Genomic DNA, 15,069 nt, shown 5'->3' with positions numbered 1-15,069 from the left:
ACAGTCGAATCTCCCGCCATTTTTTAACCATAGACTCGGATGACAGGTCACAGAGGTCGATCAGGGAGAATTTTATAATGCCCGGTACCAAATGGTGCGGAGCCGGTCAGTTAGCCGAGAGTTACAACGAGTTGGGGAGCGATAGAGATGAAGATAGATGCTGTAGATCTCACGACAATTGCCGAATGAATATCGGGGCTTTTAAACGAAGATTCGGCTTGTTCAACTTTAGGCCGTACACAATCTCGCACTGTAAATGCGATCGGAGGTTAGTTTTTTTTTCATTGTCACGCGGGTTTGATTGTGCTTGGGTTCTTTGTACGGTTGGATATTAATGGTTAGGTATCATGGGTTCGGGGGTTGGGAGTGCTTCTGGGTAAAAATTGTGGGCGCAACTCTTCAATGTCTCTGCTCCTGTGACTAAAATATAATATATTGTTTATTGTAATCTGTAAATAACCTTTCGATATTATATTCTTTAAATGACGTGATTAATATTTACGACATCGACAATATGTCACAGTTAATGAAACGAACGGGATACGAAGGCGTGTAGAAATATAAAATATGGCCGCGTTAAACACAAATACGTTTTCCGTTAAACTGAAAACGGATAAGTTTTATCTAAAACACAATGGAGTTATAAAATATTGATCTACGTTTGCGTTAGTAACTAACGAATTTAATGGCTCAATTTATTTGACGGATTCAGGTTAAGATCATTACATAATACGTACAATAAAAACTCGTCGGTGGTCCGAAAGAGGTCGTTCCGTTGCGTTAAGAAGGAACGAAATTTAAAAAAAAAACCGTCGACAGAAAAAAACGCGACGCAATGGAATTGCTCCGCGTACCCGGGACTAAATGGTGCGGGAAAGGTTACTCAGCGACACGGTATTCCCAGCTCGGTGGTTACACGAGGACGGACAGGTGTTGCAGAGTCCACGATCTAAGATGTCCGTTCTGGATTGGTGGAATGGAGAAGAAATTCGGACTTTACAATTGGCGCGTAAACACGCTTATGCACTGCAGGTGTGATGAGAGGTTCGTATTATTTGAATATGGAATGCCATTTAGCGTCTGTGATTGGTTCCAGTTTGATAATCTGTGCCGCGTAAACAAAATAAATTCAAATTTGTTGTCTATATCAAAACGCTATTATTTTTTCGTGAAAATGTCTTTAAAATTATACGGAAAATTTATGTAACGAATATATTTTCGATAACTTTTGATTGAAATTGCAATTAAAAAAAATAATAATAATGTAATCATTCAATTTCTTAATTTAAAAATATTTTTACTTACGACTTTTTTACATTGACTGCAGGGATATTTCGTGACTTTTTTTTATTTTCTCGCGTCAATATTAACATTGATAATTTCTCACGTGGTAGTTTATATCGAGATTCGGTTATAATTAATTAGAACGTGATTACATTTTAAACTTGTTTAATAATTACAGTAAACGATCGAATTACGAGCGGAGATCCATAAACGTTTGAGGAACGCTGCCATAGACCATGCTTGAATGAGCGAAACGAACTCGAACAACTTAGATCTAAAGACTTTTTCACGCAAAAGTACAATTCGTTTGCATATAATATAAAACTAATCTAAAAATATCATTTCAATCTTTAATCCTTTATTAATTTCGACGTCCTCAATTAATTAATTAAAAATAAAATTAATTGATCGTAATTTTATTTTATTTTATTAATAAATTATTAAGTATCTGTCTTGCATGATATCCGGGCGTTATAAATTAGTGTAGTTGTTGCGATTTTTGTATCAATGTGTGTTTAAACGTGTATGTGTGCTTAGTCGTTTGTGTATCAATGTGTTGTGTTGTACGTGTGTTGTTGTGTTAACATTTGACTTTTTTTTTTCTATAAACTTAGTAGTTTTAAGGTTATGTTGTTGTACGCTTAGTCCAGTCATTATATATTTAGAAATGCACGTGAATCGAAGCTGTTTTTTTTATTGAAAAAACCATTTGGAGTCTCTTATATTTGATTTTTATTTCGATATCTCGACCGGTATCATTGGTAGGTGAAAAATTTATATGACTTAAATTGTAGATCGTAAAAAATCCCACGAAAAAGTATCTAGTCGAAATTTTCTAATCATGTCTGTGAGTTGAATTATCGCAAAGAAACATTTTGAACCCCCTTTTTTCAAGATGGCGGTGAAACGTCATAGGAAATCTTGGTCAGCGAATTCAAAATATCTAGCCTACGCATTTATATCCCATTTTTGTTATACACAATATATACAAATAATAAAAAATAATTCGCGTATTAACCATAACACATAGATATAAACTATATTTTTTTTTTTTATAGAAATCGTTTATATATCTCATACCGTTGAGACAGCTTTTGTACGAAACCTTTCACTTGACGTTACAAATGTACGAAAGTCCACGAAATGCCCTGTAATTATTTTACTTTAATTCATACACCAAATACATAATTATCATATTTTATCCGTATCCAAGACAGTCTATCTAACGTGCTTGCATTCAAATGTCACAAATAAAAAAAAAATGTCTTACGTTAATGTAGTTGTTATCGTGGTTGCGTCTATAAACTGAAAAGTCCAGAATGTTCCTAACATTCGATTTTCAAAATTCACAGTCTAAAAATTATAATAAGTCAATATAAAAATGTTCCGCATATTCGATTTTCAAAATTCACATAGTCTGTAAATAATAAAAGTCGATTATAATAATAACTCGATTTCAAGAATTCGAATATTCGATTTTTAAAATATAGCTTAAGAGAGTATCCTACATATTCGATTTTTAAATATAGCCGATACTATATAAATAATTGTAACAATGTGTCGTTTACAAAAATATAATTTACATTCGATTTTTAAAAATATATATTTCTTAATAATTGTAACAATATAAAATTATTAATTATATCTTGTCTATATCGGTAGGGAAGTGATCCCTTGCATTCCTAGTTCCAATTCAAAATAAAAACAACAAAATTCCCTGATTACATTAATAGAGTCGTTATCGGGGCAACGTCTGTAAAAATAAAAAATAAATGTTTTATACGTGAAATAAAATAAGTAGAAATAATAAAAAGTATCAGCACCGTGTCGCCGAACAAGACAGGCGTATCGGGAACAGGAATGCATGGAGTGGAACCCGATATAAAATATCAGTTTCGAGTTGGATTAAAAAAAATTATAATTAAAATATTCTAGTAGGCATTTTACAAGCACTTTTAAATCGTCTTTTACACAACTGTATTAAAGGTAAAGCAACCCCCGTTCGGAATGTAGATTCTACTCAGATGACCCGGCAAGAAACTCAGTCGATATATATGAACTGTTTCATATAAAATATTTATACTAATAAACTTTATAGATGCTTTATACTGTCTGTTTCGCTTTCACGGCCGAACCTAAAGCTAACTTGAACTCCGAGGAACGACGTAGGCTTTTTTACACCGATCACCTGTCGATCAACCCCTACAACACGAGCGAAGCCGCGGTCAACAAGTAAATGTATATGCCGCAGGCAACTATCTTATTTTTCCAGTCAATTAACAGCCTGTAATAAACAGCCAATAGAAAAGGAAGGGGTCCTTTCATAGAATAGAATTATTTGCTTCTACTGTAGATATAATTTGTCTTTTATTTTAAATCGTTTTTTTAAGGTCTTATTGTAATTTTTTTTTTAAATTAATAATGTAAACTGGTCACAAAGCTTGCAAGATTGCATTGCTTTGAAGATATAAAAAAATAGAATTTCTGAAATGTTCCTTAATTCTATTTTCAAAAATGTAAACTAACAAAAGAATCAAATAACCTAACCTAACATAACATTCGATTTTCAAAAATATCACTATCAAGTAACTGTACAATGAGTCGATCACTACAATGTTCCACTCATTCGATATTCAAAATCAAAACGTCATTTTTTTTAAACAATCCTAGAATTCGATTTTCAAAAACATCTGTGTCACACAACTCCACGCCATTTCCTTTTCGTTCCGTCACGAAAACACCGATAGCATCTCATAGCATCTAATTGGTGACTATAAATTAACCCCAAAACCGTCCGTATGTTTGTTGTGCACACTGATTGGGACTTATGAAGGCTAATTAATATAAACTTAGATCAAAAATTCGTTTATTTAAAACCTCCTTTTTTATATCATATAGGCATGCTAACGAATGGGCCACGTGATGAAATATATTTTTTTTAAATATAAATTTTAGATTTAAGAGCCGAGATGGTCCAAAAGTTAGAAACCGTGTCTCTTAACCGATCATTTTTATGTTTTTGTAAATCATCTCGAGCTCGACGATGAAAGAAAACACCACAAATACCTGCTTAAGTCTAATTTCAAGAAAATTCTGCCAAATGTGTATCCTGGAATAACTTCCAAGACTTCCCCTCAAAGGAAGAGGAGGCCTTAGCCCAGCAGTGGATTTACAGGCCGTTACTTCATAGCTTTTGGGATTACATAAATATTATCCTTATATATTAATTTAATTCGGATTACCGTTACGTGAGGGAATAGAGCACTTGTGTCTGCAGAAGCACACACCTATGCAATATGATGTCTCCTGTGCAATCGGCTTGAGTTTGTTGAGAATGTCTGCCTGATATTGTAAAACCTTGATGGTTAGGGCTTTGTGCAAGCCCGTCTAGATGCCCAGTCATCAGATATTCTACCGCCAAACAGCAGTACTCAGTATTATTGTGTTCAGGTTTGGAGGGTGATACAGTTTAACTACAGGCACAAGGAAGTAACATCTTAGTTCCCAAAGTTGGTGGCACTTTGGAGATGTAGTAGATGCATGCAACGGTGACTTACCATCAGATAAAATAAACGAACTGTTCATCTAAGCGTCATGACGAAACTGCTGGATTTTAATGGAACTTAACTTTTCTATATAGTTTTTAATCTTAAAGTTACGTTGACGAAAGAAATAAAAATATAACCACTTGTAACCAAAATAATTCTTAATGAAAATATTTATATCAAGGCGCGCGAGGTTTCGAGTATAAATTAGTATAACAGTTCTATAGTACTATGATCAGGGTTGCTCTGCCCTCATCTTCTTAAACTTCCTTAAAGCACTCTTTGTGACATTTGGCTGAATGTCAAAGGCCCTTAGTCCACATTTTTTTTTAATTTATATTTTTTAATTCATTTTTATTTAACACATTATATACTCAGATCTTTTTGTCTCTGTAAATAGTGTCAGCAATCATTGCTATGTATTTGACTTCATTTAAAGTTAAATACTTTAAATAATTCAACCTTAATTTATTAACGATAATTTAAAGTTAATAATTATCTGATCTTCTAACAGATGTTAATTAATTAACATTTAATTATGATAAAGTTTATGCAACTACTTAATTAGTGTTGACTGTTGATGGTAAGTGGTCACCACCGCCCATAGACATTGGCGCTGTAAATCCTTACGTCGCCAATTCGTCAACAACCTTGGGAACCAAGATGTTATGCCTTTGCTATCACTTTAACATTGAACAGCAATACAGGATAAAGAAAACGAAGTTACAATTTGCTCTGACAATTTAAATTTCGAATGCAATTTCCAAAAAAATCCTGTTGATTGGCTTTTAACAAATCAATGTTTCGGAAACAAATTTTAATTTCAACATCATAATGTAATTGGTCAATTCGTTAATTCGAATCTTTAACCAGACGCAAGTGTCATAAAAAACACAGATTAAAAACCACAGATAAAACTAAAAGTTTCTTCACGGTAACTTTTTCGATGAAGATAAAAAAATATATTACAACAGGACCTTACTGCGTCTTTATTGCCCGAAAATATCCTGCTTATAACGGCGGGAACGTCCGTAGACGATTCGAAAATGGAATGCAACTTTGACATTTGAAGCGCGGGAATAGAATTGATATTGACGTGTAACTTTTTAATTCATCTCCACAGATTAAATCGTAGATCGGTTTTAATGATATACTAATAAATAGAGACTTTTTTTTAAGAGATCGAGTTGTTAAAAGCCGGCGCTTGTATTTTTTAATGATTTCAGGTTTAAAAAAAGAAGGAATTAGACATTTTTTTTTTAATTATATGACATTTTAAAATTAGAGTTAGTTGTATGTTAAACCCAACACGTGGGTCACACGCGAAACTTCGCGTTTATTCAAAAGATTTTTTAGGAAGTTCGAAACCTATGACAGGTTTTGTTTTGATTTCATTTCGTTGTAAACTGCAAGTCACTCGTCTACATTTGGCGCCAAAATGATGAAACCTCTTTTAAATGAAATTTTTAATATCAATTAGTTCATTAGAATTGGAGTTTGTCGATAACAATTTACTTTAAATTTATATAAATATTGGACAACATCACATACATTACTCTGATCCCAATGTAAGTAGCTAAAGCACTTGTGTTATGGAAAATCAGAAGTAACGACGGCACCACAAACACTCAGACCAAAGACAACATAGAAAAATAATGAAATTTTTCTACATAGACTCGGCCGGGAATCGAACCCGGGACCTCGGAGTGGTGTACCCATGAAAACCGGTGTACACACTACTCGACCACGGAGGTCGTCAATTTGTTTACGTTTTTAATTTTTTTTTATATAGTCGCTCTATAACCGTACGGTAACTATTCCGTCTCTAAAATTGATTCTATGCTAAATTGTAACAATTTAGTAAATAGCAACCAAGAATCCTCTTTAATTTTCTGCACATCTACTGCTGGAGCTCTTCAAAATGAGACCATAACCGATTTTTTACGTGCAGCCATCGTCCCATAAGCACTGGGACAAAAATCTGCTTGCGCTATTAATATATAAGATCTCTTTTGCTTTGCGTTTTTGCTGACAATTATAAAATCTCAGATTATACATACTCTTTGAATGTCAAATCTGATCTGTTTGGTTTATGTATTATGTTTGAATTAATTTAAATTTGGAATGTCAGTTTTATTTATTCAGATTGAATTGTGACATATTCATTTATTTCGTAAAAATCACTTGAAGAAGGAACATGTCTAGTTATCTGACTTAAATGTGTTTTATATAAATTTCATATTGATTACATTTCATCAAAAATAAATTCAAAAATGTTTAAATAGTTTTCTAATCAGTCCTTAAGTAACTCTTTGGTTTGAAAGTGATCCCATTAGTCGCGTATACCATTCAAGAAATGTTTCCATAGAAGTTATATATCTTTTGGCGCGTTACAAAAAACATGTCATGTCATGAAACCCAAAAAAAATTTCTCGCTATAACGCCAATGAAGTGTCAAGTCGGTCGAAATGGACAACTTCACACCTAATCTTATATTTTTACATACATTAACAGCCTGTAAATTTCCCACTACTGGGCTAAGGCCTTTTATGTATGTTTACCTGACGACCAACCTCCTAAAACGCGAGCGAAGACGCGCTCGATAACTAGTAATAAACGTGTTTACATTGCTTGACACAAATACATAACAAACATAACCTTTGCTGAACTCTATAATAATGTTTTTTGTATTTTGTAAAACAAATAAACGAATTATATTAAACAATTAATTATAATTCCTTAAATAATTAATTATTGTTCGCTTCCCGAGAGGGAGGCGGGTGTTTGAAGGTGTATGTACATTTCGGGATAAAAACGTATAGCCTATTCCAATCTAAGTAGGAATAAAGATAAACAAACCTTAGATACGTATTTCAGGCGATTCGCTAATAACTCAGCTATGTTGTGCACTACTAAGAGTTTATGATTAACATATCTTTATTTATAATACAACACTGTTACACTTAACTACTTTTATCCACTTTAATTTGACTTCCAAAATTCCGATAATAGTTTCGTCGACGTTCAAAACGCAAGTTTTTCGCAAATCCACAGTGAATATCATAGATTAATCAAGCTCTCGACCAATGATATCGCGTCAATTTGCTGTCAAATGTTGTTTGTTTGGCTTTTCTCCTCTTATGACTGGAGTAGAATTTAAGTGCTATTCAAGATTATAATGTATCTGTACGAAATATCATTCAGATCCGTTCAGTCGTTCCGACGTAACAAACATTTGTTGAAACGATCGAACTTATAATGTTAGTGTGTATTTATTTGTTTATAAAACCTGCATAACTTTGCTTGGCTTTGTTAAAGCCTACTTGAATTAAGTATATTTTAATTTTGATAAAGAAAGGAAAAGCTCACCCGAAAGCGTTATGCCCATAACGCTTTCACCTAACGTGACTTCTGTCAGTTCAGTGAGCCCCGGAAAAGCAGTTCGTTCCAAAAATATATATATTTTGAAATCACAAACAGTTGAATTGAATTTACTTGTAATATTCGTCTATTAATCCAAGCATTGCGTTCGTATCGCGGCAATGCTCTCAGCGGGCGGTGGACAGCGAAAAAAACTGCATCTTTCGATATTCGGAGAATCGTTGAGTTACTTACCGAAGCAGGAATACGATTTGTATTGTTTAAATGTTTTAAATTTATATTTATAACCGGCTTGTCTCAGATTTATCAGCGAGCAAGACGAGATTAGCTTTTAATACTGTAGCTCTTAATACTAATAAGGATTCGTCCTGCCTGTAGAGTGCAATAATTAACTCGAAACTCACGACGTAGGCTGCAAATTCTACTTAAAATTATTTTTACGAGTCGATTCTAATACGAACCAACTTCGAACCGCATTTCGTTGATTTAGTAGAATAGAAAAACATCTGAAAAGCAATGAAGAAATTTCGATACGATTGCGATATTGATATTGATAAATATTACTCAATACAAGATTATATATTTTTTTTTTATGATATCGGTAAGCGGACGAGCAAATGGGCCACCTGATGGTAAGTGGTCACCACCGCCCATAGACAATGAGTTGTAAGAAAAATTAACCACTCCTTACATCACCAATGCGCCACCAACCTTGGGAACTACGATGTTACGTCCCTTGTGCCTGTAGTTACACTGGCTCACTCACCCTTGAAACCGGAACACTACAATACTGAGTATAGAACGGTAGAATATCTGATGAGTGGGTGGTACCTACCCAGACGGGCCTGCACAGAGCCCTACCACTAAGTGAGGATAAAAAAATATCGATTCCGTTTTTGTAATTAAAATGGAAAAGAGTAACTACCAAGTTTCTTATCAGTTCTTCTCGGTGGAATCTACTTTCCGAACCGGAGGTAGCTTTACATTCAACAGCACACAAAAATACACGACGATTCAAAAGCGCTTTCATGAGTCTGTTCTTGAGACCAAAAATTGTCTTAATTTCGTGAAGGTTATCCGAAACAATAATTATAAAAACAATTGTATATTTTCGCCTCCAGGACTTGGAACTGTCTCTTTTGCACACGGGTCGGGCCAAGGGGTGTGACAAGGAAAGAATTTTTGGAAATACCTACTCGCATCGTGTATCGGATCTTCGCAATCCTCGTACCAAAATTATTGGCATATATTTCAGCCTTGTCATAACTGATATAAATGCTAAATTCATGTTTAGTGTGAAAGTAGCTCTGTCGGTCTGTCTGTTGGTCTTTCACGGTCAAAACACTGAACCCAATTTGATGAAATTTTTTACGGAACAAGCTTGAAATCCAAGGTAAGTTTTACGCGTTACACCTGACGCCTTAAAATTTGAGTCAAGTCGCGGTCGACATACATGTAGTTTTCCATCAATGTTTAGTACAAACAACATAGTACCTAACAGCTTCCTACCCCTCCATCTAGTTGTAAATACAACCCCTAATTTTGTTAAATACACGAGTATAACGGTAGTAACGACCGCCTGTCCACAGCGGTCACATTTTAATATTGACTACTGGGTCATTCGCCATTAATCTTAACGTTACAAATTTCCCGACAAAAGAAAACTTTACGCGCGAATAAACTCGGATATAGTTACAGATAATACCACAAAGAGTCCCACCCTTATTTGACGTTCATAATTTATGTATTGTCAGCCGTGTATTTAACCTCGGGAGCATTATTCACACATTATAAATCCCTTGGAGCGTGGCGATAACGGAACGCGACCATAAGCTAAGATGGCGCCTATTGACAGTTGAGATATTTTGGCGGGAAACGACATTTTGTTTTTTTTTTTTATTGATTTTAATTATACTAGCTTATGGTGTCGTTCTAAGGGTTTTTCGATTAAAAATACATTATTGATATTAAAGATATATAAGTAATACCACGTTAAAAATACGTAATTTCCTAGATTTTTACGTTTAATATTACTTTAACATTATTGAATTAAATCCTATCTAATATTATAACATGCGAAAGTGAGTCTGTATATTTGTGCGTTACGCGTTTAAGTCCAAACTTTGAAACCGTTCATAATGAATTTTTGCATAAACCTTGTCTTTTGTCGGAAAGGCAAATAGTCTGACCTCCTTTTACACGCAGCAAAGCCGCGGTTAAAAACTAGTACACACTAAATAATGTTATTATTTAAATTGATTACGTATAAAGAATTTTACTACATTATTATTGTTTATAAATATTTGCGATAAAATTTAATTACGAACGTAATAGTAACCGGTTATCATTTTATCAAATCAAAACATTCAGAGGTCAATTTCTATTTGTAAATAATCACTATCTATTAAATTACTCTTCCACAGATAAAATGAACCGAAAACAAAAAAAGCGACACCTGTTTAGTCTATGGTTTCTGCGCCATTACCTGTCTATTCAAGCGCGCGCGATTTTCGAATTTCGAACGTCTCGACACAAAAGATTCTTGTGTCAACTTGTCTTAAAAACGGCCGGTGTTGTCTATGAAGGCTTGAAGAACGTAAAGAGAACGTACAAGGGCGTAAAGATATCGAGTATCAAATTGTGTGAAAACATTTTGTTAAACTTGAAGTGTTTGTTTTCATATTTAAAACAAAGGATTTAAAAATATTTTATTTATTCACAATTAAGAAAACAAACACATCAGTAAAAAGTTATCAAAGATTAAACGAATAAATCAAAAATCAAGGGAAAAGAAAAATATAAAAACAAGCTATTTAAAATATTTAAATGATTTCTATAACAATGCACGAATTCTATACTATACAACATTAATTACAATTTATAATTGCGTTTCTTATTTTTCAATAGTTTCAAATAGCAATAACTTTTAATGACTTTACTTTATGTTATGCAATTAAATTGCCATTTCTAAAATATATATATCACGAAACAAAACTAGACATGCGGGACGAATACCTTTACGCCTGTGCCTTTGCTAACGAGTAAAAAAAAAAAAAAAGAGAGAAATAAAGCGGGCATTTCGCTAATTCTTTTTCGGGCGGATCGGACGTAATCCTTCTTTTGTTCTTTAAGTTGTAACCCGCATTGATTCGCTGTTTGGCAGCTCTTATACCGTAACTAAGCCACTTATACGCGAAGGGTGGTGCCGTGTCGATAACCAGTGCTGCCCCGTTATTTCGTCCACGATAAAATTTATTTTAACTAATATATATTTATATGTCGTGTAATTTTTTTTTAATCCAGTTCATATGATAACACTAAATATAACATTTAGTGACGATACTAAGTGGTCACCACGGCGCATACACCTTGGTGCTGTCAGTAATATTAACCATTCCTTCCATCAACGCGCTACTTGACTTGGGAGCTAAGATGTTAAATCCCTTTAGCCTGTAGTTACACTGTCTCACTAACCCTTCAAACTGGAACACATAAATATTGCTGTTTGGTAGTGGAATATTAGATGAGGTAACCCATTGTCTACCCTTATGGGGGGGGGAGTCTACAGAAATAGACTAAGGATAATATTATTATATTATTTAGGATTAATTACATTATTTAATAATGTAACGGAGTTGTAATGAACACTAATAATACAAAAACAAAAGTGGTCGAAGCGGCATTTCCATTTAAATTAAAATAATTTATAACTAAAGAAAATCAATATGGTTTCGTTATGGATAATTTTTTCGCCTTGAGAATCGAAAAGATATATACGCGGTCTAAATGTACATTAGCTATATACATATATATATTTTAATTTGTACATATGTGATTTGTTTCCTTAACGTCTATGTCAAGCCGTGGTGATCGCATACCATCAGCATACAAACATATTTAAAAAAAGTAACAATAGTCTTAACAATGATAGCCTTTCGTATTGAAGTGTTATTCGCTCGACATTTTGTAAATTAAACTATTTTAAGATTATTTATTGTGTTTGTAAATATATACTTATATAAATGCGAAAGTAACTCTGTCTGTAACCTCTCCACGCTCACACCGCTGATCAAATTCAGATGAAATTTGGTATGGAGATAGTTTGAGTTCTGGGGAAAGATACACTGTTTTATTAATTCACCTCTATTTGCTATAGGTAAAGTTTTCACTTCGCGCGGGTAAAGCAGACTTAGAGTATCAATATATAAATATTGTATGTATTGTTAATATATAGTTAATAATATTGTTTTTAAGTGAGACGTAAATTATCAATTATCGAAATCGTTTTTAACGTAAACGAGCACAACACTACGACTTGACCGGTACTCGTCCAAACGTTGGAAGTGAAAACGACAAGGTCGTCGCGGTATTAATGCAGAGTAGAGAAAATACAGAGATGTATTAAATATTTAACAGAAAATCTTTGATTTTTGTGTCAGATAATTTTTCTTGCAATTTTGTTTGAATTTACAATTCGAACTTGTGACTCACTTGACTCCATAAATAGTACTTTATATTACTTATATATCTAATTAATTTTATTCAAATCAATACGACGACTAGATAGAGCAAATAAAACTCCCCCTTCTAATTTTGCTTACAAATAAAAAATAAAGCCAATACAATGAGTTGTCGATTTCAATGCTTCAATTTTGATTTTTTATTACATTACATATGACGTTAAACATTCCCAATGAACAAGTACACTATACGCTAAAAATAATCTACGATAAAAAACATTTTCTCTATACACAGTTACTCTGTGTACAAGTGCATACGAAGCCAAGACTAAGGGCTCGTTAAGCGCAAAAAGCAACGCTTTGTCAGCCGCCATTAATCCGCGCTCTCCCACGCCTGACCAGAGAAAACTAAATGTTTTTGTAAGCCGAATTCTTACACTGCACTGAGAACTGTTAAGATTAGACCCCCTCCCCCCTCTCACTCTCCTCGAAACAAAACAAGATGGTGGCAAAATATTTCTAATACTAGCATGAGGGTATGTTAGTTCTTATGTACTTTACTGTAACCCTGACGACGTTTATGATAAATTTTCACTATCTATACTAAGATAAATAAAAGTGTCTGTATATTTTCATAGATAAACTGCTAAATCGAATTTGATTTGGTACGAAGCTAGCTTGAAATCCAAGAAACGACGTAGGCTACTATTTTTATACCTAACACCCAACTAACTTAAACGCGACCGAAGCCCGTGACTCTAGTATAAAATAAATCATTCAATGTATATACTGACACAGATCAGACCACTCGCCATCTGGTGGTCCATTAAATCCATGATGGTCCATTAGCACCATCTTATGCAAAAAAGTTAAAACGGTCTCGTATTCGGATGAGCCTATAAAAACACCTGAGTTTATTCAACTGGACGTCCGTAAAGGTTCTTGTAAAAAGGTTTTAAGGTTCAGTAAGCGTCGTACAGACATTAGTAAGGTTTCTTAATCTGTGATCTTGAAGCTGTTCATCATAATGGCATAGCAAGACCAGAGTAAGGCGGTGCGGTGCAAATTTAAATTAAATTTCTAATATTCAACATAGAATCATTACAATTTCTTATTAATAGTCGCTAAATCAATACAACCTTCTTGGGGCACGATATTCGTTATTAAAAGATTCCAATGTTATTCAAAACTTGGCCAATCAAAAAATTTTAAGCTCACGTCAATAAAACATTGAAAAATAAAACATATAACTCAATACAAGATTATATAAAATACTTAGTATTCGTTTATTTCTAGGTGGGTTATATATTAAAAATTAAATTGTACTTGACTGAAATACTCTGTATTTAAAATGGTAGAGAGTAAATACTGAGTTTATTGCCGGTTCCTCTCGGTAGAATCTACTTTCCGAACGGTCAGCTATATATTTAATTCAACTGTAACATGACGATTCAAAAGTTCTTTTATGAGCCTACTTGAATAAAGATTTTATGATTTTGTCAAATTTCTACCACCGACTCCGAAAGTAAAACCCCAGATCCCACTAGGTCTACTAAGATGAGGGTCTCTGGAGCACTATATTAAAAATTAAACACCTTTAAGACTTGTTTAGTAAACTATATTTCCATACCAGCAATAATAAATGATAACTAGACTAATTTCGTCCGCTTTACTTGCGTTTTATGATGTACGAAAACATCGTCAGGAAACCTGCACGTTTTGGATGAAAATCTGCGACATCTGTGTCCAATCCGCATTGGAGCAGTGTGATGAATAATCCCCAAAACTTTTCCTCGAAAGAAGAGTTCTGAGCCCAACATTATGTTTATTCCATTTTAGGCTGAATTAGAACTTACCAACCATATTCGTGGTCATATTTGTGGTCAAAGCTAAGCCCATAATCGATAGAAAACACATTCTAAAATCATTCATTCAAATTCAGGAGAATTTTAATACGAACCAGATAGGAATTTGAGTCCATTTGGGTAGGTACCACCCACGTTTCAGAAACTCTACCACTTGCAGTTCTTAGTATTGCTGTGTTCTGGTTGAAAGCGTGGGAGGATCAATGTAACAGATACAAAGGACAGAACACCTTAGCTTCCTAAGTTGGCGGCGCGTTGGCGATGTTGAATTGTTATTTCGTTTAGTTTTTTTTTGAAGCACCAATGTCATATCTACATAGGGTACCATTGAAAATCAGTGTTGGGTTTTTGGAAGCCAACTTGGAAGCTGAATGGTACACCTGTTTAGGACACGATTACTAATCATTGCTCACCAAATTTCTTCTATTTTTTTTTCATTTTATTACCTTTTTTGTTTTGTTTTTTTTTATATACTTTTTATAATACCGTGTCCTAAATATTTCTTTCTTTCTATTAATGTCTATGGGTAATAGT

General features: G+C 33.7%; 2 protein-coding genes across 4 annotated transcripts in view; one reads left to right on the top strand and one right to left on the bottom strand.

Annotated features, from left to right (window-relative positions):
• Positions 1 to 15,069, bottom strand: part of LOC113396857 (UDP-glucosyltransferase 2-like) — a 191,513-nt gene that overhangs the window by 129,212 nt on the left and 47,232 nt on the right. The window lies entirely within an intron of this gene.
• LOC113396869 (uncharacterized) overlaps positions 1 to 15,069 on the top strand; it is a 76,684-nt gene that overhangs the window by 56,699 nt on the left and 4,916 nt on the right. The window contains exons 4-5 of one of the 3 annotated variants that reach the window (XM_064219701.1): positions 47 to 268; positions 820 to 1,044. In XM_064219701.1, the coding sequence (XP_064075771.1) occupies positions 47 to 268; positions 820 to 1,044 (447 nt within the window). The remainder of the gene's footprint in view (positions 1 to 46; positions 269 to 819; positions 1,045 to 15,069) is intronic. The other 2 variants (XM_064219702.1, XM_064219703.1) reach the window with 2 other exon arrangements.

This window comes from Vanessa tameamea, chromosome 29 (assembly GCF_037043105.1).
Source record: "Vanessa tameamea isolate UH-Manoa-2023 chromosome 29, ilVanTame1 primary haplotype, whole genome shotgun sequence".
Classification (NCBI taxonomy): domain Eukaryota; kingdom Metazoa; phylum Arthropoda; class Insecta; order Lepidoptera; family Nymphalidae; genus Vanessa; species Vanessa tameamea.
Note: the sequence above shows the minus strand (reverse complement) of the source record. Positions and strands in the feature narration are given on the sequence as shown.